Here is a 25,017-nt window from a genome sequence, read left to right as displayed (position 1 = left end):
TTAAAGAGAGTCATGGCCATGCTATTTAGTTGTCAGGTTCCCACTATGATATACTCTCACATGTACCAAATTAGCATTCTATCTGACACAGCCAGGCATTTTGTAGCCACATAACCTATTCAGCATTGTTTTCAACACAACTTTCATAACATCTGAAACATCAAACTTTTTACTTATCAAATAACGTTTTGTAACATTATGCCAAAGGCATTTCATTACAGTGACTTCTGCTATCTTCATTAAAGGCAGATTAAGTAGCCAGCTCCATGCAATGACTATCAGGAAGTTAAGTACTGCCATGTTACAAAATACACATGCAGATGACCAGGCAGAGCTCAAGTCTAAGGGCTGACGCACAGCTTCTGTTCCGGGATCAGGTAGCCAGCCGCTTAATGACAGGAGCCCAAGCCAGCCAGGAACAAGTCCTTTGCACTTATCTCCTTCCCAGAAAGAGCCCTAACAGGATTCTTAATCCTATGAGAAATTACAAGAGGTGAGCAGAGTATTAGGGAGGTTAACCAAGAGGTTAACTGACCAGCATTTGATACTATTAAAAAAAAAAGCAGAAAAGAGCATGCATATGATCTCAGGGAAGTTGCAATTTTCTTTACTGTTGATGGCATGAGCAAACTACAGGCCTGGGACTGCACTTCAGAAATTTTCAGACAATTTGAGATTAAGTCTGCTATGCCACGTGCATAGTGATTATTCAGCACTGCTGGCAGCACTGTATTTCACAGCTGCTCAGGAAAGCGAGGATGGCAGAGCAGGGAAACCTCCTTCAGCTCCCACTTCCTTAAATCACATTTTAAGGAATGAACTAAAGCTTTTGTTACATGCACTACACTTCTAAATGCAAATTTGGCATAAGCCATTACTGTACCCCTCTCCCTTTCTAAAGACTAATATCTTCAGCAGCATCAGGACAATTGTCTATCTATACTTTAAATCAGAGATGAAAAACAAACCAAGTTCAAAAAAAATGTTTTCAGCACAGCTACAACCAAGAAACAAGAGTTGGAAATGACCTGGGTAACTTTTTCATTGACAAAGACATTTAAGAGTTTTAGCCATTACAGTTGACAACTGATTTTTTTCTTCAAACACAAAAATCAGGAAACAGAGCTGGAAATGACTTTATTTTAAAATGACTGTGAACATCTCTAAAAATATTATAGAGAAAAAAATTGGAAGCATGGAAGGGATGCTTTTAAAAGGCAGATATGCAGCTAAAAAATCTTCACTTGAAAGAATTTCTGCACCCCCTTGCAACTCTTTAAAAGTAAACTTTCCTAATTAGGAAAAAACTTAAGTACTCCAACAAATTGTACCTGCTCTTCTGCTATTCTTGAGGTGTTCTGAAGTTTTATTATTGTTTTATTGAAAGCCTTCTGCATTTCTTCCATTTGCTTTCGGTACCTAAAATAAAGAGCATAAAGGTCTGAAATTCTAGTTCATGTAACTCCTCAGCACTAAACTTGTCTTCAGAAAACACAACTATGCCAGCAGAAAACTTCTCTTTGCCCCAAAAAATTGTATTTGAACATGAAGTGGTATTTCCTTTTAAGTTTCACACATAAAACAGAAATGTGTCCCTTTATAGGGTTTTTTGTGGTTTTTTTCCAAGGTTAGTCAAATCTATTTCAATACCTTAGAGCTTAGCACCAATTTAGTGGAATTCACTATGGAGAATTCTCTGCACAGACTGACTGCCAAGAGAGACAACACAACAGTCAACATAACAAAGAGCCACTTCCTTGGAACCAATTCTGAAATGGGTACGTTTCCCGATTCTCCTGTGGCTAAGGAGCATAACAGATAAACACTAATATACATATATCCCTCACAAAAGTTCTTGGTTCCCTCTCCAACAAGAGTTATTACAGATAACATGGTAATTTCAGTGGAAACAATCAATTCAGTAAAGAAGGCATTGTAGGTCTGTGTCATTCAGTTTAACAGCAACAGGAACATGTGCCCTTTTGTTGAAAGGATTATGGACAGGATTAGTGCTTATATCCTGGCAACACTTTAACCTTTTAAAATCCCACAGCAGTATTCCTCAAAACAAACTAAATGTGATTGTATCTGAAATACAGAAAGGGAACCCCTGCCACCTGCAGACATCTAGGTCTCCAGTAGCTGCCTAGGATTAGGTACTTTTCTCAGTTTTCCATAAAGCTTTATGCTGTGATTTACATTATACTCCTCTTCCACTGTACCACTTTCTGTATGGGTATGTTCTTTTGTATAGTTGGCTAAAATCTTGTTTACATAGGGTAGACTCTTACCAGTCTTCCTCAGACTTACCTCTGACTAAGTTCTTCTAAATAACGGCTGCTGAGAGACATGTTTACTTCTAGGGCTTTTATGCGATTATTAAGGCGCATGAAGACGGACTCCTTTTGATTAGATCCATGAACAAGATTTCCATTAGCATAGCCTAGATCTGTTGAATTCTGCAATTCAGCATAGAAGTCTGTAGCTGTTCTCTGTGGTCCCCCAGTGACTGGAATTGCCATTAAAGCTTCTTCAGACGCCTGATCATCCTCCTTTGTTTCAGCAGATACAGAAGACTCAACAGGAGACAAAACAGGTTTCTGCACTTCTGGGGTGCTTTCCTTTCCTTCCCCAGCATCACTGCCTAACATGCCCACTGTATATTCAGGCTGCAGAACAGTCTCTGCAGGCTTTAAAATCACTGGAGTAGCAATAGTCTCTCTTGTGCTCATGTCCTTTACCTCAGTGGCCGCACTGGTCTCAGAAGCTACATAGTTTTCCTCTACAACAGAGCTCTCAGCCTTTTCTGTTTCTGCACTGATCTCAGGTATATCCACCTGGGGAGTCGCCCTTGGTGCTACCAGGTCTGCATCTTCTTTTGCAGACTCCAACACCATATCTGTTGTTGGCAATGCCTTAACTTCAGAAGTAACTTCTAAGAGGAGGGATTGAGAGACAGTTTGAGGATGGCTTGGCTCCAGTTCAATTGAATCTGTGGTCTTGTTACTCATCTCCTCATGGACCACACTGCTGAAGTCAACTGCAACAGCAGATCCAGACGGTCTCTCAACTTTGCTGTCTAATTGCTCAGGCAGAGGCTCATCTATTGACGTATGTATAGATTCAGTCAGAACTGCCTGTGGCTGCTGAACACCAGCAGAGTAACCCTGCCCCTGTTTACCTTCAGTTTTACTACGCTGCCGATGCATGGCTACTGCAACTGAACACCATTTAAACAGATATTCTGAAAAGGTGGAAATACAACATACTGTTGCCATGTCATAACAGTACTTCTCTGTCTCAAGTTCAAACCATGCCAATGCTTCTTCTTCCTGATCATCACTGGGCAGCAAGGTTACTGTTGACTGACTCGTATCTTCTTCATACTCTTGTACTAGCTGAACAATAGGACTTTCTTTTGTCAAATCCACAATTAATTGCTCTTTATCTATCTGTGGAATATCTGTAGTAACAAGTCTACAATAAAAGAGTTAAAGACAGGATGTTACTTCAACAGTTTTACATGCCTGCTCTGGAAGACTGCAAAAGAAGGATCTTTTAGAAAATTAGCGAAGCTTATTTCAGTGACCAAAGGCCAGTTTGGATACAGTCAGAAATTCTGTAAGTTAGTATTTTCTCTGGTGTTTTTCAATCCCAATTTGCAAACAAGTTAATTCAACCATTGCTTCTGAAACAGCAAGCCTTCTCAATCAGATATTGCCCCTTCCCTTACCCCTGAAAAAAGTCACCAGTTCAAATATCACTAAGTTCTTACATAGCAAACATCTTAGTCTTCTGCTGCAATATTCAAATGCAAATACAAGAATCACAACCTTCCCACTGACCTTCTTCAGTCTCTCAGAGTGCTAGGAAACCATAAAACCACTAAATATAGCACAGGTCATGTCTTAACATTTAAGAGCTACAGTCTCAGCTTTAAGTGGCCAAATCAATTCTAAACAATCGTAATCAACTGAAAAAAACCCATGGAATAACTATATACAACTCCTCCTCCCAACCTAATTCCATATCTTTGCATACATATTTTCATCAAGGAAAGCCTAGCAAAAAAATACAGCTTCTAAAACAGAATTTTTGTCAACACAATTTAACTGAAGTTTCAGCAATACAACTTACATTCCTAATTAGTCTCCCTTGCAGGAGAAAACCTGCAAAACCTGGAAGAACATTAAGTCAGTTTCTACCCAAGAAATCTGCAACAGCCAAGAAGAGCAAAACACTCCTCCTACTTCTTTTGAACAAAGTAATACAAACAATTAAGTTAGTGATGCATTTTGACATTTAGTCACATGTTAAAAGAACCCATATCATAATGGAAATAGCTATAAACAGTAACTAAAGCAATAAATTTCCCTGGTCAGTGCATTACCATCCTACAGATTTCACCAAATACTTGCCTTTTTACTTGTTTAAGGCAGTGTGCTATATCTGAGCATTCTACTACCAAAGATTCGAGACTAGTGCATGTTAGTCTCTGCTAGGGACACACTGAAAAAAAAAAAACCACAACACCAATCACTTACTCTGGTGAAGGAACAGGAGTTGGTTCAGGCAGTCTTGGTGCAGCTGTTGAAGTTGCAGGGGTGGCAGTGACATTTTCAGACACACTTTTGTTCCCTGCTGCAGGAAGGAGAAAAAATGTGAACATAAGATTTCGAGAACTGTTTATTTTCAATGAATTTTGGGGTGGTGGGTTTTTTTCCAGATTATTAGCTGCGCTACCAAATTAATTGCAGATGTCATTCAAAGTTATTTGAATCAAAGTGCTACCAACAGTTTATGTATACGATGTTATGGACAGTCTCAAAGTATTTCCTGGAAGAAGCAGCAAGTTAAGACTTTACAACCAAAGCTGGGTAATACAGAGAGTAAAGATCTCCAAATATAGCTGAACAAACATATGTTAACTTTGTATCAGCTCCCTCCTCAGCAATTCAGTGTCTTTGGTCTACTTTTCAGTCAGTAGGATAAGAATTCTATGGCACTAATCAGATATGCCATAAAAGGTGGAAAAAAAAAAAAGGTCATTTAAACATAGATCATCCAACTCCTCACAAAAATTAAACAAAATAACAGAGAAATTAAAACTTTCCAGAATGCTTTTAATCTTAAAAAAAATACCTTCAGCTTCAGACAACTCTTCAGTTTTGGCTCCGAGCATATTAGCAGCAATATTCACCATACTTAGGATAGCATCTGAAAGAGAAAACAACTACTCAAAGAGGAGATACCCAGAGGGCCCAGATATTAGCACCACTGAGCAATCTGCTGTTTCGTAACACTTGCTTGAAACAAAAAGCAGCATAAGGACATAAAGAAATCCCATCGTTCTATTACACGGGATGCATCTGTTGCTTTTAAAAGATACATTTATAAGCTAGGAACCTCTGTTTTAAAACCCATATCTAACCTTTACCAGCTAGACCTTCTAACACCAGTGAGAAGTACTCACTGATCATTAGTCCACTGAAACCAAGGAACAGTAAGACAAACAGAAGAATATTTAAGCATGGAATTTCTTCTGACAATCTGAGCATGTGAGGGAGGTCCCAAGCCAGAATGTTAGAGTTTGAACACTCAAACAGAGGAGCTCTAACAAAGACAGGTTGGATCATTTGTCATAATAGCACTAAAAAAGTGAGTCAGGAAACGTCTGCTAAATGAGCAAAACAGAATTCTGCCTTTGAACACAGGATGTCCACAGCACGACAACACAGAAAACTACAGATTCATTCAAATTAAGCTGGACTCCTTGTCATTTTGCATACCTCCCTCCTTAATCCCAAAACTCGCTTTTGGCTCTGATACTGCTGCAACATAACAATTCTAAATATTTTAAGATTTGGTGAAGAAAATCTACATTTTACAATCTGTTACTTGAATGCAATCTAGATCAGTCAAGGCACCTGGAAGAAAACCCTAACAAATATCCACAGATCTGGCTTAGATATATGGGGTTTTTTAAGGATCTGTTAAGTATCAGTTTTAAGAACAGGGTTTTTTTTCCCCCAAAATTCACAGAAGTAAATGCAAAGAGGGTCTGCTCTATATCAGCACATATATTAGATACAGCTAACTCTTTGGTCTTGATATTGAAAAACAAACATCATTGCCAGGCTTATTTAGCAGATTAGGAACAGGGAAAGAGCACCTTATTGTAAACACGTAAAAGTTGGCCCAATTTTGCCCATTTTTTCCACACCTACCAACATACACCTGTACTGTAGGTCACAGATAAGTTCAAAAGTTAGAGAGGCATTTTAGTAGTAATGACAAATTTCTTAGATTCCAGGAAGCTCTGTTCAGGACCTTAATTTTGCCTTGCCTCCAAAACACATCAGAAACCACATTCCTGAATTACATTACTTCTGGGGCTGTATTCTTTGAGAAGTCCTGATAAACAAAAGATGTTAAACTTGAAGTATGAATGGCTGCTTATGATTGATGGAGAAGCAGAAGAAGAGGGAGAATTAAGAGTTGGTATAGAAGCCTGCCAGTAGGAGAATGGCAGGAGGAAGAACAGCGAGCTACCCTTACAGGTTAGACTAGCACAAAAGACCAAATGTCTGAGAGGCCCACTACCTCCTACTCAGAGGACCCTCTTCCTCACTGTGTATCAGTCCAAGACAAACGATGCAAAATGGAAGTCCATCACATTTGTCCAAGCATGCACATATAAAAAAACCACCACAAAAACCCAACACCCACAAACTCAGTATTCCTTCAGAAAAGGAACGCTGACTACCCTGCCAGAGATTAAAGGTCTCAATAACAAGATCCACCAGCCACAACTAAATAATAATCACTGCAATGTTTCACTGCTCAGCTGTCTTTCTAAAGCACTATCAATAATAGGTGTTTCAAATTTTTTCATCATAGCTTTAGTACTCTAAAAAAACAATAGAAAACTGACTGCATTTTTCAGACAGTGAACAAAAAAACCCTTGCAATACTCCACTTGCACATAGAACATGTGAATACGCCTCATCAAGACAGCTTGAAGATATAAACTTTCAAAGTCAGAAATAAGAGATAAGCAGTGTCAGGGAAGAAGTACTGCTTTCTCTCATCTGTGAGAAGCTAACATTTAGAAATAAACTGCCTTTCCTCTATCTATTTCCCCTTTGAAAACTTAACTAAGCTGTGCAATATTCCTAGCCATGACCTTTTTGCTCCTAAGTGACAACTACATTCTAGGCAATAGTAGCAAAGAACTCTGCAGCTCTGATCCACTATGGGATGAAAGGAAAGCCTAAGACCAAACAGCATTCATTTGAGTGCAAGTATACACTACAGTAACAAATCTTCACTAACTGGGACAGATGGAAGAGTGGTACAGTGTGAGAGCTCTTTAGAAGAAATTGTGTGGCAGCTGATACTATCCTAAATAATTCAGCAGTTAAGAATACCATTAAAACTCAATATTCACATATTCTTAGCCAAACAAACCCCACACCTGGAAGTTTCCCAATGGAAAAGTGACAAGAGACAGTCAAGAACCGTTAGCGCTCTCAAAAAAATATACAGCTCTTATGAAGAATATAGAGGCTACAATATTTACATAGAGCCTTCTCAGAAACAGTGTTTGTCATGCCTTCCTTTCAAGCTCTACAAAGTAAATCTTTATATTGCCTCTTATTTATAAGGCACCTTAATTAAGCACAGATTTCCAAGTTCTGAATAATTAAGGTTCTACAGCACTTTAGTACTGGTTATTTATAGCCCTCTGTAATATTCATATTATTTAAGTGCTCAGGATCCTGAAGCACAGAAAGCAAAGTTTCCAAATAATACAGATCCTTAGAACTGGAAAGTTCTATTTTTAGAACACTTTAAGAATGATACCCCAACTTCAAACTGTTACTATTTATTCCTATGCAATTACATAGGAATCACAATAAATTGTTTCAGCAGAAAAATATGAAAGTTGCAGCTGTTGCATGACAAAATGACATTCCACTTTCAATTAGCTCGTTTTGTTTCAGCACAGCAATAATTGTCCTAATAAATCATACTCACTTGTAGCAGAACCAAGGAGATTTTTTGAAGATTTTTCTTCCCCTGTATTGTAATCCAATAGATAATCTATGTATAAAGAAGAACACTTATGACTATCAAAATTAAACGTGTTATGGGCAAAGAAAATAAACCTCAAGATTTAACATATCATTCAAGTATGTCAGCTTGACAGTGTGAAAATAAAATTACAGAAATAAAGTTAAAGGTCAGAAATTACATACCGAAATACCAAGCTCCAAGCAATGAGAAAAAAAAAAGAGATTCAGGGTTCAAGCTTCAGTTTCCCCAGGATTCACGACATAGATTCAGCGAACAGCTCATTGAGCTTTGTATAGGGTTTTCCTCCCCTCCTCCTCATGAGGGCTGGAGGTAGGCATTTTCATATTTTTTATTTAAACACAAAGTCTGCAAGCCAAAATAAGCACCTTCCCAGTTGCTTGCAGCATTGATCATACAAACAATCCTAGGAAATGGACTACGGACACTAAGAATAAAGCTGTTTCATGTGAGCTGTTTTGATTATTTTAGTTATCCTTTACTACTGTCAGCACATGAAGAAATTACTGCCTGCCTGCCAAGTGAAACCGAGCTTATTACTAGCATTTTAAAGTAACCCTCCAAATAGTTACAAGACATTGTTTAAAACTTAAAAAGGTTGTCAGATAAGCCCAGAAATGCTGAAATACTGTCCACAAGACTAAAAGTAAGTTTAGCAGTCAAATCACTTATCAGATGCAGGAAATGACAAGCCACCAGACTAGCACAAGACATGCCTGAATGGCTAAAAATGCAGAAATTATTTGCTTACCATAATCTTCATCAAAGAGCTCCTGTCGTTCAGACTGATACTGAGAATCAGCTATTTCTTCATACTCTTCAACCATACTAGTACCAAATACCCTATGAACAAAGTTTTGAAATAAAAACCCAATATTAGTCATGTAGTTACTTTGATAATTGATAATTCGATAAGCAATATTAACCTTATATAATATGTACCAAATAAATTAGATAAGCAATAGTTGCCTTCAGTTAACCAAGATTATGCAGCAGGTATGCTTATTTTCTCAAACTTGTATCCACAAAGTCCACTGCAGGCTTTCAAGTGCTGTACCAAAACAAGATCCTGGTTTTAGTTCTAGTAATTCCAAAGAGACTTTTCCTCCTTTTAAACTTGAACTCCTATCTAGCCTTCCTCGTCTTAAGCTCCCCACGAGCTCTTACGCCTCCTCTTCAGCTTCAATTTGACTAACTTTAGGAGTATCTTATGATACTTGCATACAATATTGTTTGACCTGCTCTGCCAAAATAAAAATCAAATCAATTCAATTTAAATCAGTCTTGTCAATGGAAAATACGGTTTGGCTTATTACACTAGAATTCCCAGGTTCAAATCCTGACACAACTTTGACAGGAGAATTAAAATTGTTTTTTAGGAGCAGTGCAGAGGCTGATTATTCTCTGAACTACACACAGTTGTTCTGATTTAGATATTCCAAGCACTACTAACTGTATGTACCTGGGGTGCCATGCAACACAGCAGCATCCCAAAGGCACTCACCACACCTCTCTTTTTAGTTCACCACTTGTTCCTCGTTTTGCTTGGTCAGCCTTGAAATGCTCACGTCCTTGTGTAAGACTGCTCATGCTCCTGTTTCCTAACACCCCCTCTGCAAATATAAACTATTCCTTTCATACTGGAGAATCAAATCGAAAGATTCAAAGCTTCTTTAATCAGATGTGAAGCACGCTACGCAGCAGGTAAGTTCGGCAACTACTGCAATTCACAATATTTGCAAATAACTTAAACTGAAAACTAGAATTTGTTCCCCAACTATTATTAAAACACACATCCTCACTGCAAGGAGGTAGAAAGACAGAGCAAAACACGTAAGATATTACCTTATAAGACTTAAAGGACAAAAATGTTCTGATCCAAAGTGCGATATCAACTCCACCTGAAGAACAAAAGGTACTTAAAATAAAAGTCCAAAGACCCACAGAGTCAAGAGTTCATTTAACATATACATTCAATCTTGAAATTGCAAGTTTTGTTTACTCAAGGGATTTGTAGATTGCCCATAACAGAAAAGATTGAAAGATTTGTTCTTGCCATGCATTAAAGTCCTGAGTCACAGTAGAGAATACCCCAAGCCCCATGCATTCATCATTCGAAAAGAAGAGGTTGCTAACCTTTATGTACTTGATGAACATCTGAAGCGAAAGGAAAAGAGAAAAAAAAAAGATGTCAGTACAAAGGCCGAACACATGCCACAGGCAACTAGTTTTGTTGGTTTTAATTCAGTACTATAAATGCCTAAGATGACAAGTTATGAAAGATAAAGTTGCAATACTACTTCATCTTCCTTAGGTAGCAAGATTTCATTTAGCCCTCATACCTTGCAGATAGAAGTTTAACATGCAACAAGTGTTTTATTAATGACCTTAAGTTATTCAATTTTTTTAGGCAGCATGATTGCAGACAGAATAGTGAAGTGTGTTAAATTTACTAAGTGTATTTTTTTCCCTTAAAGAGCACAGATTACAGAGAGCAATTCAAAAGGAAAAAAACCCTTCATAGCATGCATTCTATGTACCACTGCTACTCAAGTTCCATATAGCATGCTTTAATTTACAGAAACACTATTGGAAGAAAACTTGTAGAGCATCTGATGATATATTTGGAAGCTTGAGTCATCTGTGTATTTCTAGTGAGAACTTGACTACATACTGGTATTTATTGAATCTAAATTAATTTGCAAGTGTAGAATGCATTTATTATACCACTATGTAGACACTACCAATGAAGGGCTGTAATGATCTGCGAGTGAGATCAAGATAACTATTCCCATAAAAGCACTCTTGCAAAAAAATTTCCATTATTTTTGATACAAGTTCATTAAGCCACTTCAAAAAAATCAAACTTTTTGAAAAAATTTTTGGACTCTTCTTCTGTAGACTAGGCACGCTTAGAACTTGCTTACTTTTTGTGCTATGAAGTAAAAACATTACAAGAACAATCCTCTGAAAATTTTACCATGCTACATTATTCAAGGCAAAACACTGTATCCAACAAGGGATTAAGTGTTGAGGCACCTAGAGTTACTCTGGAACTTCAGTGACAAGCAAGACTCCAGCTACCTTAAGGCATTAATTCAGCCAGAAAGCAGAATTAAAAATAAATGAAATCTTTATCCTGTGACTCATGCAGAATTTCTAGGTAGAGAAGTTAGGTAACTGTCATTCATAGTTACTTCTTCATGAAAGCACAAATCATTATTCAGTACCACAGACCAAATTTTTTTTTTTTTTGGCAGCACCATAATTGAAAGATAACACATCACTGGAGAGGACCTAAAAAAAATTTGAATTTAAACCTCCACTACATCCCAATATTTTCACAAAAGCTTGTATCCCGCTCCAGGTACCGCGTTATTTATGGAGTTTTACTCTCTTTTGAGTCTCCTGAGTAAAGATAGCTTGCTGCAAGTTATTTTGAAGGTGGAGAGATCATGGCAAGTGCTCCAGTAGCAGTAAGCCTAAATAATTTGCATGAGTCACAGTTATGATTGAATAACTGCAAAACTGCACTTCTGAGTCTATTGATGAGAACCAGAATTCAAATGCTTACTCTTGCATATTCACTTAACACACTTAAATACAGCACAGAAGTATCAAGAAGTACACATATTCTAATATGTGCTTCAGGGAGAGAGTCTGTGTATGTGTGCGTATATACACAAAGCAGGTACAGCCAAGAGACAAAATAGGTCAATACCTCTCATCTTACGTTCAAGCAACAGCTGGTTAAGTCAAATAGAATAGAACATTGTCTGGATTTTTCCTAATTCAGATACCAACTAAGTATGTACTTGGACACAAGGTAATAGGTGCTTCCCAAGATCCTCTCAGTTACCATTATGAGGAAGGTAATATACTTGTGATCATGTGACAAGAGTTTAGTACATGGCTAATCACACTAGGGCCACTAACAAAACTAGTGCAATTAAAGGTAAAGCATGCTTTGATAACACATTTCTCTGGATGTTCTATTATACAGCGTAAGCCCAGCAAACCTTTCCTTCCCCGAGAGGCATGGATGCTTTTGCAGTGTTAAGTTACCTTAACATATTTTGCATACATCTGTTCATCCAGAGGAAAGCTTTGGACATTCCTCTCATCTCTGGCATGGAAAGTACCTAACTTAATCCATTTGTTTGTTGGATACCTAGAAAAGAAACAATGGAGACAGGTAATGAAATACAAGAACCCACCATTTACAGACATTTCCTGAAGTTTCCCAAAACGCCTTTTCCCAGAAGAAATACTTTTTTTTATTTTCAGTTGCAAGATAGCAGCAATGTGTTTTTTATGGAAATAAGAGCTGCAATATAATGTTAGTCCCAACACAAAACCTCAGCAGTACCTCTTCACATACTTAAAACAGCGTGCAAGTCCTTGAAGGATGAAACCCTATACTTGATCTGATTACTGAAATTCAGCCAGCCTACAGTAAAGTTTCTGGAACTGAAAAAAGTCACCTCAGATGAACACTGAAGAACATGACACATAAGTGATAGGTTGTAAATATTATTGTAAGCAAGCAGCAAAAAAACCTGTGAGTAAAGCAGAGTTAGAACTAAGCAACAGATTAAGTGTTGAAAATCAGAATCTACATGCTTTAAGCACTGAAGAAAACAAGGGGGTTTGATGCACTGTGTGAATGTCTCCTATTTCACATACCAGAATAATCTGCTCAATCCCAGAAAGCAGTGGGGGTACAACATTGCCTAACACACAATAAAGCCACCCTTTAACCAGCCATTCAGCCAACCAGTAGTATCCTTATCCTTTCCAATTCCTCAATGGTGTACTACTGTTTGTTGGGGTTTTTTTTCCTTTTTAAATAATTTGGATTTTTTCAGATAGAGTATAGCATTGAAGACAGCTTAAGATATGTGAAAATGGTCTGAATGACAAGGGAGGAGACAGCCCACAACCCCAGTGGCATTCTGCAAAGGAATGTTCATTTCATAATCTGCCCTCCATTACTTAGCTACTGTATAATTTCTGCTGCTTCATTGCTGCTTTTCAACAAATTTTTCCTTTCATTTTTAAGGTGGCAAAGAAAAAAAAATACAGGAAGCATGGAAAGAACTTAAGCCATGTACTCTAGGACCTCACAGTTGCCCTTTCCATGGAAAAATATGCTAGTAACTGATAACATAGACACAAAGAAAATCCATGTAATTTCACAATGCATTACATGTAATAACAGACACACACAGACCATGTTTTATGAAGCCATCCATTTAATAATTATTTCATTTTTCATTCAGAAGGGTGGGTTTTGATAACATACCTGTCACTAATAGACACCAGAAAGTCTTTAGGAGTGGAAGAGAATAATTCATGATTTGCAATGTCAAGCTGCTTTACTTGGACTGGTTCACAGAGCTCAATAACAAACCTTCAAGACAAAAAGGAAATCTTAAAAGCACTTTTCCATCTACAGTTACAGTCCTCAGTCCTTTACCTTGTTACTGCATCCTTCACTGGGTATAAAAGAACACTACAAAAATGCTGTACAATAAGGAGGCATCACTTGTTGCTCCCTTCAAAATCCCTAGTGTATTTACCTGCATACCTAGCTTAGCAATTCTAGATAGCACCTACAGCTACAAAAGCTTCATCCATCTTGTACTCAAAGGCAACAAGTCACAGAACTAAAAACTAAGGATAGCAAACATAATTTAAACCACACCTGAAATACCAGTTAGTACACAGTAAATTCTGATCACGTGTCCTACAATTATTTGACAGCTGGGGAAAGAAACCAAAATCTTTACTTGAACACTCAGTGCTTTCTTTTCTGTATGATAATAATTATGCAAAACTTACAAATACTAAAGTGAATAAAGTTATCCCCTTAATCTTACTTCTCAATACCAGAGACAGAATTCTATAGGGGACATAACAAAGCATCTAGTGCTAAATCCGTGAAAGTTCCTTACATGTACATTTCAGGCAGAGACACACCAAGGTCGAGTCAGTCCCACAGGATACATACAGTCCCATCACAATGGAAAACTATAACCACTCCTGTCATACAAGCAAACCTCAGTAACCTACCAGATTTTAGTACTGCAAGGATTTAGCATATAAAGGTCCATGTTTTCCATCAAAATAGCTGAAGTGCTCTGTATAAAGAAGAGAATTAGTATTTTAAATTGTATGGTAAATGCTGACACTGCACCAAGGGGTTTTCCCCTCTCTCCAAAAATAAGTTTGGTATTAGTTATGTAGACTAATACCGAGTTTCATAACATTCTAAGCAAGATAACATACAGGAGATATTATGCAGTACTACTTTGGGGCAATCACAGATTATTTATTATGGTGAGCTGTTTCATACAACTTTGTTCAGTTGTTCAATTTCTGTACTGAGCAGGTTCTGCTCCCCCTTCCAAATTCACTTAAAAAGGCATGAACTTCTCTATAGCAATCCCTCTTAAAAAAGGGACAGATCATAGTTTATGTCCCATTTTTATAAATCAAAAATCACAATAAACCCAAACATAGAAATAAAAGGATTACTTCAGAAATCAGTGTTCAGTTTTAAGGAAGTGTACTTTGTACTACTTCTTGCATAAGAGTAACCTGAAACCATGCACACTAATAATTAGTAAATGCTTACCTTTGCTTCTGGATTCGCTGCCAAAATTTTGGCACCACACTCCACAGAGGCATAGTTATTTCTATTTTTCTGGACTTTTTTTGTGGAATGCTGCCCACCGACAGCAGAAGGGTGCATTGACTGACCTAGGAACAATAAAATATTGCTACTATAACAAACTACACAAACAGTATTTTCACTTTCAGGGAACTTCTGCTCATTGCTTTTATATAATAAATGCTATTAATGATGTAGTTCTAGTAGAAAAATGAAGTTCCAGGCTGCATTCCAAATTGAGAGCTTCACTGTTGAAACCTGATACAATATGCAAGTGGTGTGTATTTAGACCAAACCAATGAATCCTGAACTTACTCTTTTCTTTCTCCACTTCCATAACTTTCTTCTTCCATTCATCAAATGTTGGAATGTCTCCAGGGTCCTTTGGAGTTATCACCGATGTAGGGTCAATTTCTCCTGTTTTCTTATACTCTTTCTGCAAAAGAATGAGCCACCACTTGTGAATATTTTTCAGTACCAACAATGAAAAAATTAACTTCAATGGTTTAAAAAAAAAAACAAATGCAACAACAAAAAACCCCATGCTCTCATCAAGTCAACAGAAGATACATCATTTGAACCCATGTTAAAAACTTAGTGTCAGGGTAAGCTCACAGCCAGAAAAAACATGTGACAATTTCCTCCCAGAATTATAGATTCTTTGAGATGCTGGTAATTTTTGTGGCTAAACTAATACAATTTAAGTAAAACTTAAGCATTCCGTCTCATAAAACATCTGCTTTTTCTTCAAGATTTTTTATTTTCCTCCTCCTAAGGAGAAAAAGGTTCCCTGTAGCAGAAATCTTCAAATATGAATGTTGGTCAACAGAATTCGAGGTCCCCTGGAATTTCTGAACACCTCAAAAAAACAGCAGAATGAAATATTATTTGAAAATGTTTTATTTAATGTTTAATGATCAAAGAAATAAGTGTTTTGGACTTGCCTGACAAAGAAGCAACCCTTTTAAGGTAACCATATGATATATCATTTCAAGTCTTAACTTCTCTTTTGTACAAACACATTTCCAGCACACCACCAGATGTGCATAAAGCTTTTTGCTAAACATTTCAAGTGTAGAGGTTATTTGTAGACAACATTTTACAGGTAGTTTCCAGAATGACTGCTTTGTAGGTTGACATCTTTTCTCTGCACTTAAAGCAAGAATTATTTCACATACAGTTCTATAGCTGAAAGCCCTCAAAAAAGAGTCAAACCCATATATTTGGACAAAAGTGACAAGAATTCTTCACATGACTACACTGCAACAGAACTTTAGATGTGGCGTACCCAAAAAGTATATCCCCACATATATTCAGAAATGAGAGGACCTAAAAAACCTCCATATCTTCCTCTCCCAAGAAAGTTCAGGATATAAGATCCTCCTTGGACTATGATGAAAGCATTAAGTCAAAAACCTAAGTAAATCCCAAATCATGCTCTTGCTTAACTATGACATCAGGCCAATGCCATAATTATTGAAATTGCAGTCTTTAAAGCATTAGGTTAAATAAAGAATATCTTGGCTTTTGTTTTTTTTTTAAATAATGGTTTACACCAATTGGTTTGTAGTAAGTTCTTTAGAAGACTCTTCATGACTGCATGTAACAATTTAAGGCACACTGTACTCTGTTCAATAATCTTGGGAAAAACTTCTTGGTTTTACCAGAGAGTTATCCAAGTTTCTAGTGACAGTTTAAATGTGATGCTAAAAGAGAAAAAAATGGTATTGACATGGCCTTGATCATTCTTTACCTATTTAAAAACTGTAAGCTTTAGGAAGTGTCTCCCACTAAGAACACAAAAGCAGTCATACAGTTAAGTATAAAAGACCTGTCTAGCTAAGTATCCCACTTTAACAGTAACCAAATAAGATACCTAGGAAAGAATAAAAGCACACCAAACATTTTGTATTTCTTTCAACCATCATCTTTGCCTTTAGCCATCTGCTTACTACTCAGGAACTTTCTGACTCAGTCAACAGTCAACCCTTGGACTTCTCTTCTACAAGCTTACCTGAACCATGCAATGCACACACCCCCCCCCGCCTTTTTTTTTTTTTTTTTAAAACCTATGTAAAAAAATTCAGCATCCACAGCATCCTGCAGGAAGTCCCAGCTTAATTATCTGTTACATGAAGAACGTTTCTTGTGGATTCTGCTCCAGACAGTTTTATTTGATTTCCCCAAGTCTTGTATTTGAAGAGACTTAGCTCAGAAAAGCTGTTCTGTGCCAATCAACGTTGCTGCCCTTTTCTTCCAGTTTATTACACCCTTGTTGACGTGGCAATATCAGAACCACACACAGTGCTCAAAATGTGAGGGCTGTGCATTTATACACTGCCAATCAGAAAAGTAATGGGTATCGCTCATCTTTAACAATGGTGATAACCTAACAGAGGGCATTAGGCTCCTGTGTGTACTAAGTGGCTATCAGTACTGCTTACCTCCCTTTTTAAGTTCTCTGAGGCATTCAGAGCAGATTTTTGCTCATCTGCCCCCTTTTCAGCTGCTGAAACTTTCGACTCAAACTCAGATTTTGTCTTCTTTCCCTTGCCATGTGAAGATGATATGTTCTCTATATGTTGACCTGCAAGGCTAAAAGTTTAATTTAAGAGTATTAGGACTTATAAAATGATCACATTTTCAGGCATATGCAGTATTAGACACACATATGTAGATAAGCAAGCACATGCAAATGTTTATTGCAAGGCCAGGACAGAAAAGAACAATTACCTTTAAATTATTCAGACTCATAACCTACTTCAATACTCACCTTTCTGGCGGACTGACGAAAGAGGAAGCCTCACTCTGAGGGTCAGCCTCAAGTGTTGCACCAATATCACAGTCAGGTTCTGACTGCTCAGCTTCGCTAGAGCTGACTACAGGAATATCAGCATGGGAATTCTCTATTGCACTGAAGGGAAAGAAATAACATGCTTTTTGCCTTTCTGATAACACAAGTAACCCTGCTAATCAACCACATAAGATATTTCAAAGTTTTTAAAAAGCAACAGTCTCACAGAAATAATTAAAAAAAGAGGAATGAAGTATGCTATACCTGTGGAACTGCATTCTTAGCTGTACCCATGCAAGAATGGAATTTTCTTTTCCAGACTGTCTCAGCAAAGGAACACAGAGTTAGCCTCTTATCTCCCAGAACTCTCATCTAACATCTTACCAAACACTGCAAAGGATAATTTTTCCCATCATCACAACAAATTAAGAACAGCTTCAGAGTTACCTGACTGCCAGCAATTTTCCTTTTCAACAACAGAATCAAACACGAGACTGAGTCCATCACTAATAGCTCCAATGTTCTCAAGTCAGTGGGCAGCAGTCAGAACAGACCTTGGCTAAAACTAGGAGAAAAGGGGTGGCATAACAATATATAGTAGAGCCAGCCAGACTTCCTTTCTGCTAGATTTTTTTTTTTTTTTGCTAGTGTAATAAAATGGGTAACCTAGTAGACCATTATCCAAGTCGCATCAACAGCCTAAACTAGCTAATCTGCCCACTGCTTTACTTCCTCTCTCCCAGGAAGGCTAAACACAGCACATCAGACAAATCCTAAAGCAGAAACTGAAAAGAAAGCCTCCCTATGTGCTCTTTAGGAATGATGGAACAGGTGGGGAAGAGAAGATGGACAGATAATAAGTTTCAGTTAATAACGTCAGTGATTGTCCTCTCTTCCCCAGTACAGGGATGACTTTCATATTGATCTAGAAGGTTACAAACCAGATCTAAGTGAAAGCTTTATTCTGCCTCCTAAATTTCAACATAAGCTTTCTTTAATGTCAGCAGCAAACTAGGTTAATCCAATACCATGATACAGAGCTGCCAAAACACAAACAGCATGTCAGCAACTTAAAAGGGAATCTTTTTGGTTCTCTGACTGCTACAATTATCAACAGAAGCAGCTGCAACAAACCCAGGGAGACAATTTTAGTACCTTTCATATGATAAAGTTCCCACAGTATAAACCAAAAAACTCATAGGTATTCAAGAATTTTTGCTACGTAGCAAAACCTAACAAATGCTAGGAATACAAGAATTTATTAGCTACAGAGTAGTTTTTCTGAACTCCCCAAAACACACACATCTGAGACGCACACAGCTTAGCTCTGCATGTAACACTTTAATGACTTAAGTAAGGTTGACCACTACACTTCAAATTAAAAAGCTCCACATATTCTTGATCTCAGTGGCTAGATGACAGTATGAATAATTATCAACTGAATAAAATATGGGACAAGTACGAACTTAAAAATACCCTGATATCAGGGTGTACCTAACTGGCCTCAAGTAACTAATTCTGGCAGAAGGTGAATAGCACAAGCCTAAAAGCTGTAGTGCCCCTTCTCCTTCGGGTACTTTCATTTGTTAGTAGCTTTGCCTTAATTTTGGAAGTGCATTACCAAGCTCACTTTGCATGGTATCTGTCTTTACTTGCAGCCAGAAGAGGAGCTCAGATTATTTTTCAAGAAGTCTTCCCCAGATTAGGTCTGGATAGAAAAGCTAGAATCAGTGCTGTGCTAGAAAAGATTCATTACAAAGTAAAAATAGTTTGGAATAAAATTACTTCCAGAATATTTTGACTAAGAGGTCCTGCTGGAATATCAGACCAGTAACACCTAAAGAAGCTGGATTTTGTTGCACTGATGGGAATCAGCATATAAAACGGGAAAAATGCTGTCTAAAGATAACAAATGCAACTGAGTCTTTTTAAAAATCTTGTTTAACTATGGAGTTGGACTACAGCTGTTTTGGATATTATGAGTTAATCTGTACAAAGAGACCACCTATTACTATCTAAAACTAAACTGAAATTTGAAATAATGTATGAATTAACTTGCATCTCTCCTACACTCATTCTACTCTTTCTTCCTGTAAATGCTACTAGGGTCAGAACACTACTGCCAAGTATTAACTAACATATCAGGTCCTCCAATACAAGTTTCCATTTTCATTTCTTTCACAGTTCATCATTCTAGTACTCCCCAACTATTGGCAGCAAGACTGTTTTCAACAATTACAAGACACCAAGCTGAATGTTCAAAAGCAAAGAACATCCTGAACCTCCTTCTAAGACCTGACAACAGTAGGACTTACAACACATTACACAAACGAATCAGTACAGTAGTCAACAAAAGCTATAAAAAGAAACATGCTGAAATTACATTCCAGTTTTGCTTTATAAAACCTGCAAATTTGGGAAGCTTGATTTTCAAAGACTTGCAATTGAAGACACTTACGAAGTACCAAAAGGTGCTTAAGCATTAGCCCTAGGAGACTAGGCAAGATCAGTCAGCAGACAAGATTTCCAGACCTTTTCTATGGTAACGAAACTAAATTTGGTAAACCAGAAAAACTGGACTATTAAACAACCCAAAACACCAAAAAGAATTCTACTTCATTTTTAATATGTTGAATTTTTATCTACCAAATTATTAGGTCTTTATCAGCAGACAATTAGAAGACTATATTCCTCTTTGCATACATTAAAAAGCCCAGGAGAATTTTGTGAAAGTACCTAGAAGTATACATACATGAATTTCCATACTACAGTTCACAGCTGATAGCACAACATTCCAGAAAGAAGGGAAACAAAATTAAGCACATCAACTCTTGAAGACTGCCTGCAGCAGAGGTAGCTCTGCAATACACTAAGTACCAGAATTACAAACTCTCTTGGTTGTGTTTAGACTAAAATTTGCTATTTCATCAAAAGTCTCTTAATATCAGAACTTATTTAAGACTGCTCTAAGTCCTGGAGTAAAATTCTGCAAAGTTGTTGCTTAACTGAAAGCAGAGGCCATCACTGAAGCAGCCCTGATGCTTGTTATCACAGATGTGAAAGCGCATTTGTGAAGGGCAGAAATCCTAATGGTAAAGACCCAAGGGCTTTTATAGTACAGGTTATCTAGCACATAAAAAACCAGCAGCTTATAAACTGATAATGACAATAGTATGACACTTCATGCAAGTACACAACTCTTAATCCATGCACTGAGTAAATGATGGCATATTCCATTAGCACTGACACCATAAACCAAAGTACAGCAAAAGAATCATGTGTAGCAGTCTAGTCTTATCCCTACTAAACCTGAATAGGTAATCCTTTTAACATCAGAGTAAGTGATATTCTCTCAAAGACCAAAACAATAAAACGAAAGAGCTTACTTGGGCTGCGAGACTGGAGGTATCTCTGAGGTAGGTGAACTGGAAATGTTTTCAGTGCTTGCAACTATGCTAGATGAAGTTTCACTTATATCTACTGAAGGTGGAGTCTCAACTTCAGGCTGGCTTGCTTCACTTATTTCTGTAGTCTGTGAAAACATTGCAGATGAACATACGTTTTGCAAAACTTGAATAGGAAAAGTATTCATGTAACAACTTCTAGTATGGAGTTTTAACAGTTCAGTAGTTCAGATTTCTGTCATCAATGAACCAGAAAACCATGCAGCAAAAGAGTTAAATAAATTTTTTTTCTTCATAAACCTAGGTGGTATTCAGCACCACTTGGAGATAGTTGCAACACTCTTCCATAGTCTGCAATAATAGTGTAAAAATATGAATTGGAGAAGGCATGTGCAACAGCTTCCTCAACCATGCATTTCTATAGAGAGCGAGCCACAAGAAAATAAGCTTGAATATTTCAGCAACTGAAATAAATGGCTCTATTTGCATGCTCCATTACAATAAAATATACATTTACTATTTTCATCCTAAGCTTAATTTTGGAGAAGGCTTTCAATTTTATCACTCCAATGGAAGTCTGAAATGATTTAGATGTCTATTCTATGTTGTAACTTAACAGAGAGATAAATCCCTTATCACTTCCAAGAGCCTAGTAGTCTTGAGTCTTATTTATTCTAGGTCTTCAGTTTTCATAAGCCCTTGCACAGCATAATCAAAATACGGCTTTCTAAATCTGGAAGAGTATATAACCACTAAAACAGGTCAGATTGACTCTTGCAGCAATACAAAATACTATTAAACAAGAGCCTCTTGTCAATAGCTGGATTACTCTGAGTCGTCTAACCGAACATGAAGAGGTCTGAAACATTCTACTACAGAATTGCATATCTAAACCATGCCGTATATATATATTCAGAAGTATGTCCTATGTATGTTGTCTTGTAATCTACAAAACAAAAATATCTATCAAATAAATCATCTTTAACAGTGGGCTTTGCAACATTTAAGACCAAGCACTGACTCAAAGGTATTAATGGCACATACAACTGAAACACAGCCCTTTTTCCATTTTAACAAAGGAAACGAAACTGACAGAAGCCATGAAGGACCAAAGCTCAAACGGACTGCTACAATCACCAAGCCTGATCTATATAATAGACTTCACCAAGAAGGCTTTTTACATTTTATTTATAATGTGACAACCTTACCTATAACATCCAATTTTAATTTATCTTGGAAAGATTTATTTAGTCAGTACCTACAAATATTAAATTGCTCTTACTATTACTTATGCACATGGGAAATGCAAGATTTGTTAGCTCACATGTTTTCTCCTTCATGGGAAACATGAGTCTGACAGCAACCCTGCACGCAAGTGAAATGTGATAGATGGTCACTATGAGCTTTAGATAACCTAAATGAAAGATGCTGAAATCCAAGAAGCATTTGAAGAGTGTATGGAGACAGTGAATGAAATAGAAGTCTTGCCTGGTCAGATTTTGTAAAGTCATCAAGCAGCTCTTGGGTAGAGTAACTCTGTGGACTTGAGTCTCCATGCTCAGACTCCAGTCTGGGACCAGCCTCTTCCCCCTAGTATATTAAAGGTAAAACAACAGTAAGTATGCAGTAACACAGGCCTTCTATTCTGTAAGAGGAGTTACCTTTGGTACAGACTGAACAACACTACCTTTAAAACCACCAAAATATCAACAAGAAGTTAAGATATATGAATCTTCAGAGCCACTGCCCACATATGTTTAAGATCTCATCTGTACAAAGACTACAGCAAGCTACAGCAATTCAGTTAAATCTTCACAGGAAAGATCATTTTAGCATTGTCTTAAATCATTCAGTTTGTGCACTAAGGAAGGTTAATCATTCTGCTATGATTTCCCATGCTGACAAACGCTCCCTGTCTCCTTGCTGCCCAAAATAGGGGGCGAGGGGGAAATCCTAAGATGACTTGCAACAGACAACCATTAAAAAATAACACTTGGCACATTTCAGTTATAGGAGTCTTATCAGCAGAACTAGAACAATTTCACAAGTCTGCTGTAACCTTTTAAAGCAACTTGAGGAAAAAAAAGTTTTAAAACCACCACACTGGAAAACTAACAAGAATTTACTTGCCCCTCAAACCTTTTTTTTTTTTAGTTGTGACTACAACATATGCAAGTTATTTTTGAGCAATACTTTAAAACATGGCAAGAAATCTATTAAAAGTTTACACACCCCTCGTTTTGTAAGAGCTGTCTAAAATCCTGTGGTTGAGTACTGAAAGTGCTACTGTTCAGATCCAGAATGGGCTGCTATGCTATATAAGATTACATGATCATATTAATTTGAGAGAGTTAAGGCATACACTAGAAGAGCAGGAAGTACAAATTCGAGCAGGCAAGTCTTGAAGACAGCGGCTAAGCAACATTTTTCCCCAAATATTATTAGCTCACATCCTAGTCCCTAACATTAAATACCATCAATGCCTCGAAGCTACAACTGATCTAAGGAAAACTGATCAAGAGCTGCAAGACTGCTCTTTTTGAGCAGGACAGCTCCAGCAGCCTAGTTAGGAGTAACAGATGCATGCTTAAGATTTCTCATACACCCAAGAGATTTTTCTTTAATGAGCAAAAAGTACAGTATAATGTATGAGCTTTCACATCTTTGGGTTGAAGTTCAGAAATCTGCTTAACAATGCAGCCACGTTAATAGAATGAAGGGAATAATCTTGCAAAGAAGTAGGAAAACATACACCAGTGGCTTCCCAGTCTCAAAGCTTACTTGATCTTTCCACTTTTATTACATCAGCCATTAAACTCAAGCAGGACTTTTTTCAGGCAGCCAGGAAGAATAGGACTGAATGCTATTTGGCCACACAAGCTGGCAAAAAAATACAGCTACCCTAGATGTTGAAATGCTTAAGAAACTTACAATATTTAAAGTATTTTTTTCTGGTCAGGCAGCTCTCCACTTGAGTCAACTGGAATGCTCAACACACATTTTCCAGGTTTGATGTAGCATATAAAAGCTTTCTTGGAATGAGGACTATGATTTAGCACTACTACTGATTGGTAGAGGAAATGGGAAGACCAATAACATCAATACTACCCCATGCTTATCATAGGGCTGATTCTTTACCTGTGTAAGTAAATAAATGAAACTACCATGACTTTCTGATATGACTCAACAGCTTGGGAACTCACTATGAAATTGCAGTATGCAGAAACTTGTAATGAGTTAATCAGGGTGGGATGATCACACTCCATTTAACCTAAAGTGCTGAGTAATATAAATAAGGGACAGAATCTTGTTTATTAGCATTTCACATAAGTGTTTTAGCTTTGTTAATTTTTATTAAACAGGAGGAAAACAAAGCAATAAATATTGACTTAAAATAATTGATCTTAAATCTCCAGCAGTCATTTGTGCACTGGGTTTTTAACACAGCACAGATGCAACTGACATACTGTGGCCCAGACTTACCCAGGCCATCACCTCTTATCGAGGTCTCTACGGAGCTACATACTATCCCTGATGACCCCTTCTACTACCTGGCACTCAAAAAAACCTGAGCCACCATTACTAGCTTTACTACTTGTTCCCCCACCAGACACAAACATGAACTGTCCACGCATAACTGCAACAAACTTGAAGTAAAGGAAAACAAAAACTTGGGAATATAAAAATCATGGTTCACAGAACAATTGAGTACATTAAACATTCTGGCCAAGAAGGCTCTACGAATCGTAGCATATGAACCTTTTTTTTTTTTTTTAATTTAGTATCTAGTCAGACTAAGTAGCTAATTAACATGATTTATTCAGCATACCTTTTCCTGGACATTTTCATCATCATTTGCCAGGGCACAAGCATCACCTGAAGCATATTGCACTGCCGATGAAAGACTGTCTTTACAAAAGACATGCCAAATAGGAAGCCTATTTAAAAAAAAAAAAGAGTCAAAATATTGATTTAAAATGAAAATATGATATTTTTAATTTCCCTCAGCATCGTTTCCCTCAACCTTTTTTCAGTTGCTCCCATGA

At 37.2% G+C, this 25,017-nt stretch overlaps 1 protein-coding gene across 5 annotated transcripts in view; it reads right to left on the bottom strand.

The window, feature by feature from the left end:
- The window catches only part of SUCO (SUN domain containing ossification factor), a 42,858-nt gene that overhangs the window by 5,889 nt on the left and 11,952 nt on the right, over positions 1-25,017 (bottom strand). For 3 of the 5 annotated variants that reach the window (XM_069789853.1, XM_069789855.1, XM_069789852.1), the window contains exons 2-19: positions 24,801-24,909; positions 22,460-22,561; positions 20,954-21,099; positions 17,547-17,687; positions 17,218-17,368; positions 15,089-15,209; positions 14,738-14,862; positions 14,173-14,240; positions 13,403-13,510; positions 12,163-12,268; positions 10,234-10,254; positions 9,943-9,998; positions 8,849-8,940; positions 8,041-8,106; positions 5,143-5,217; positions 4,545-4,641; positions 2,311-3,477; positions 1,332-1,419 (exon numbers count right to left, since the gene is read on the bottom strand). In XM_069789853.1, the coding sequence (XP_069645954.1) occupies positions 1,332-1,419; positions 2,311-3,477; positions 4,545-4,641; positions 5,143-5,217; positions 8,041-8,106; positions 8,849-8,940; positions 9,943-9,998; positions 10,234-10,254; positions 12,163-12,268; positions 13,403-13,510; positions 14,173-14,240; positions 14,738-14,862; positions 15,089-15,209; positions 17,218-17,368; positions 17,547-17,687; positions 20,954-21,099; positions 22,460-22,561; positions 24,801-24,909 (2,839 nt within the window). Of the gene's footprint in view, positions 1-1,331; positions 1,420-2,310; positions 3,478-4,544; positions 4,642-5,142; positions 5,218-8,040; positions 8,107-8,848; positions 8,941-9,942; positions 9,999-10,233; positions 10,255-12,162; positions 12,269-13,402; positions 13,511-14,172; positions 14,241-14,737; positions 14,863-15,088; positions 15,210-17,217; positions 17,369-17,546; positions 17,688-17,831; positions 17,888-20,953; positions 21,100-22,459; positions 22,562-24,800; positions 24,910-25,017 lie in introns of those variants that run through there. The other 2 variants (XM_069789854.1, XM_009927547.2) reach the window with 2 other exon arrangements.

Source organism: Haliaeetus albicilla, chromosome 8 (genome assembly GCF_947461875.1).
Source record: "Haliaeetus albicilla chromosome 8, bHalAlb1.1, whole genome shotgun sequence".
NCBI lineage: Eukaryota > Metazoa > Chordata > Aves > Accipitriformes > Accipitridae > Haliaeetus > Haliaeetus albicilla.
The sequence above is the reverse complement of the archived record's forward strand: the minus strand, read 5'-3'. Positions and strand labels throughout refer to the sequence as shown.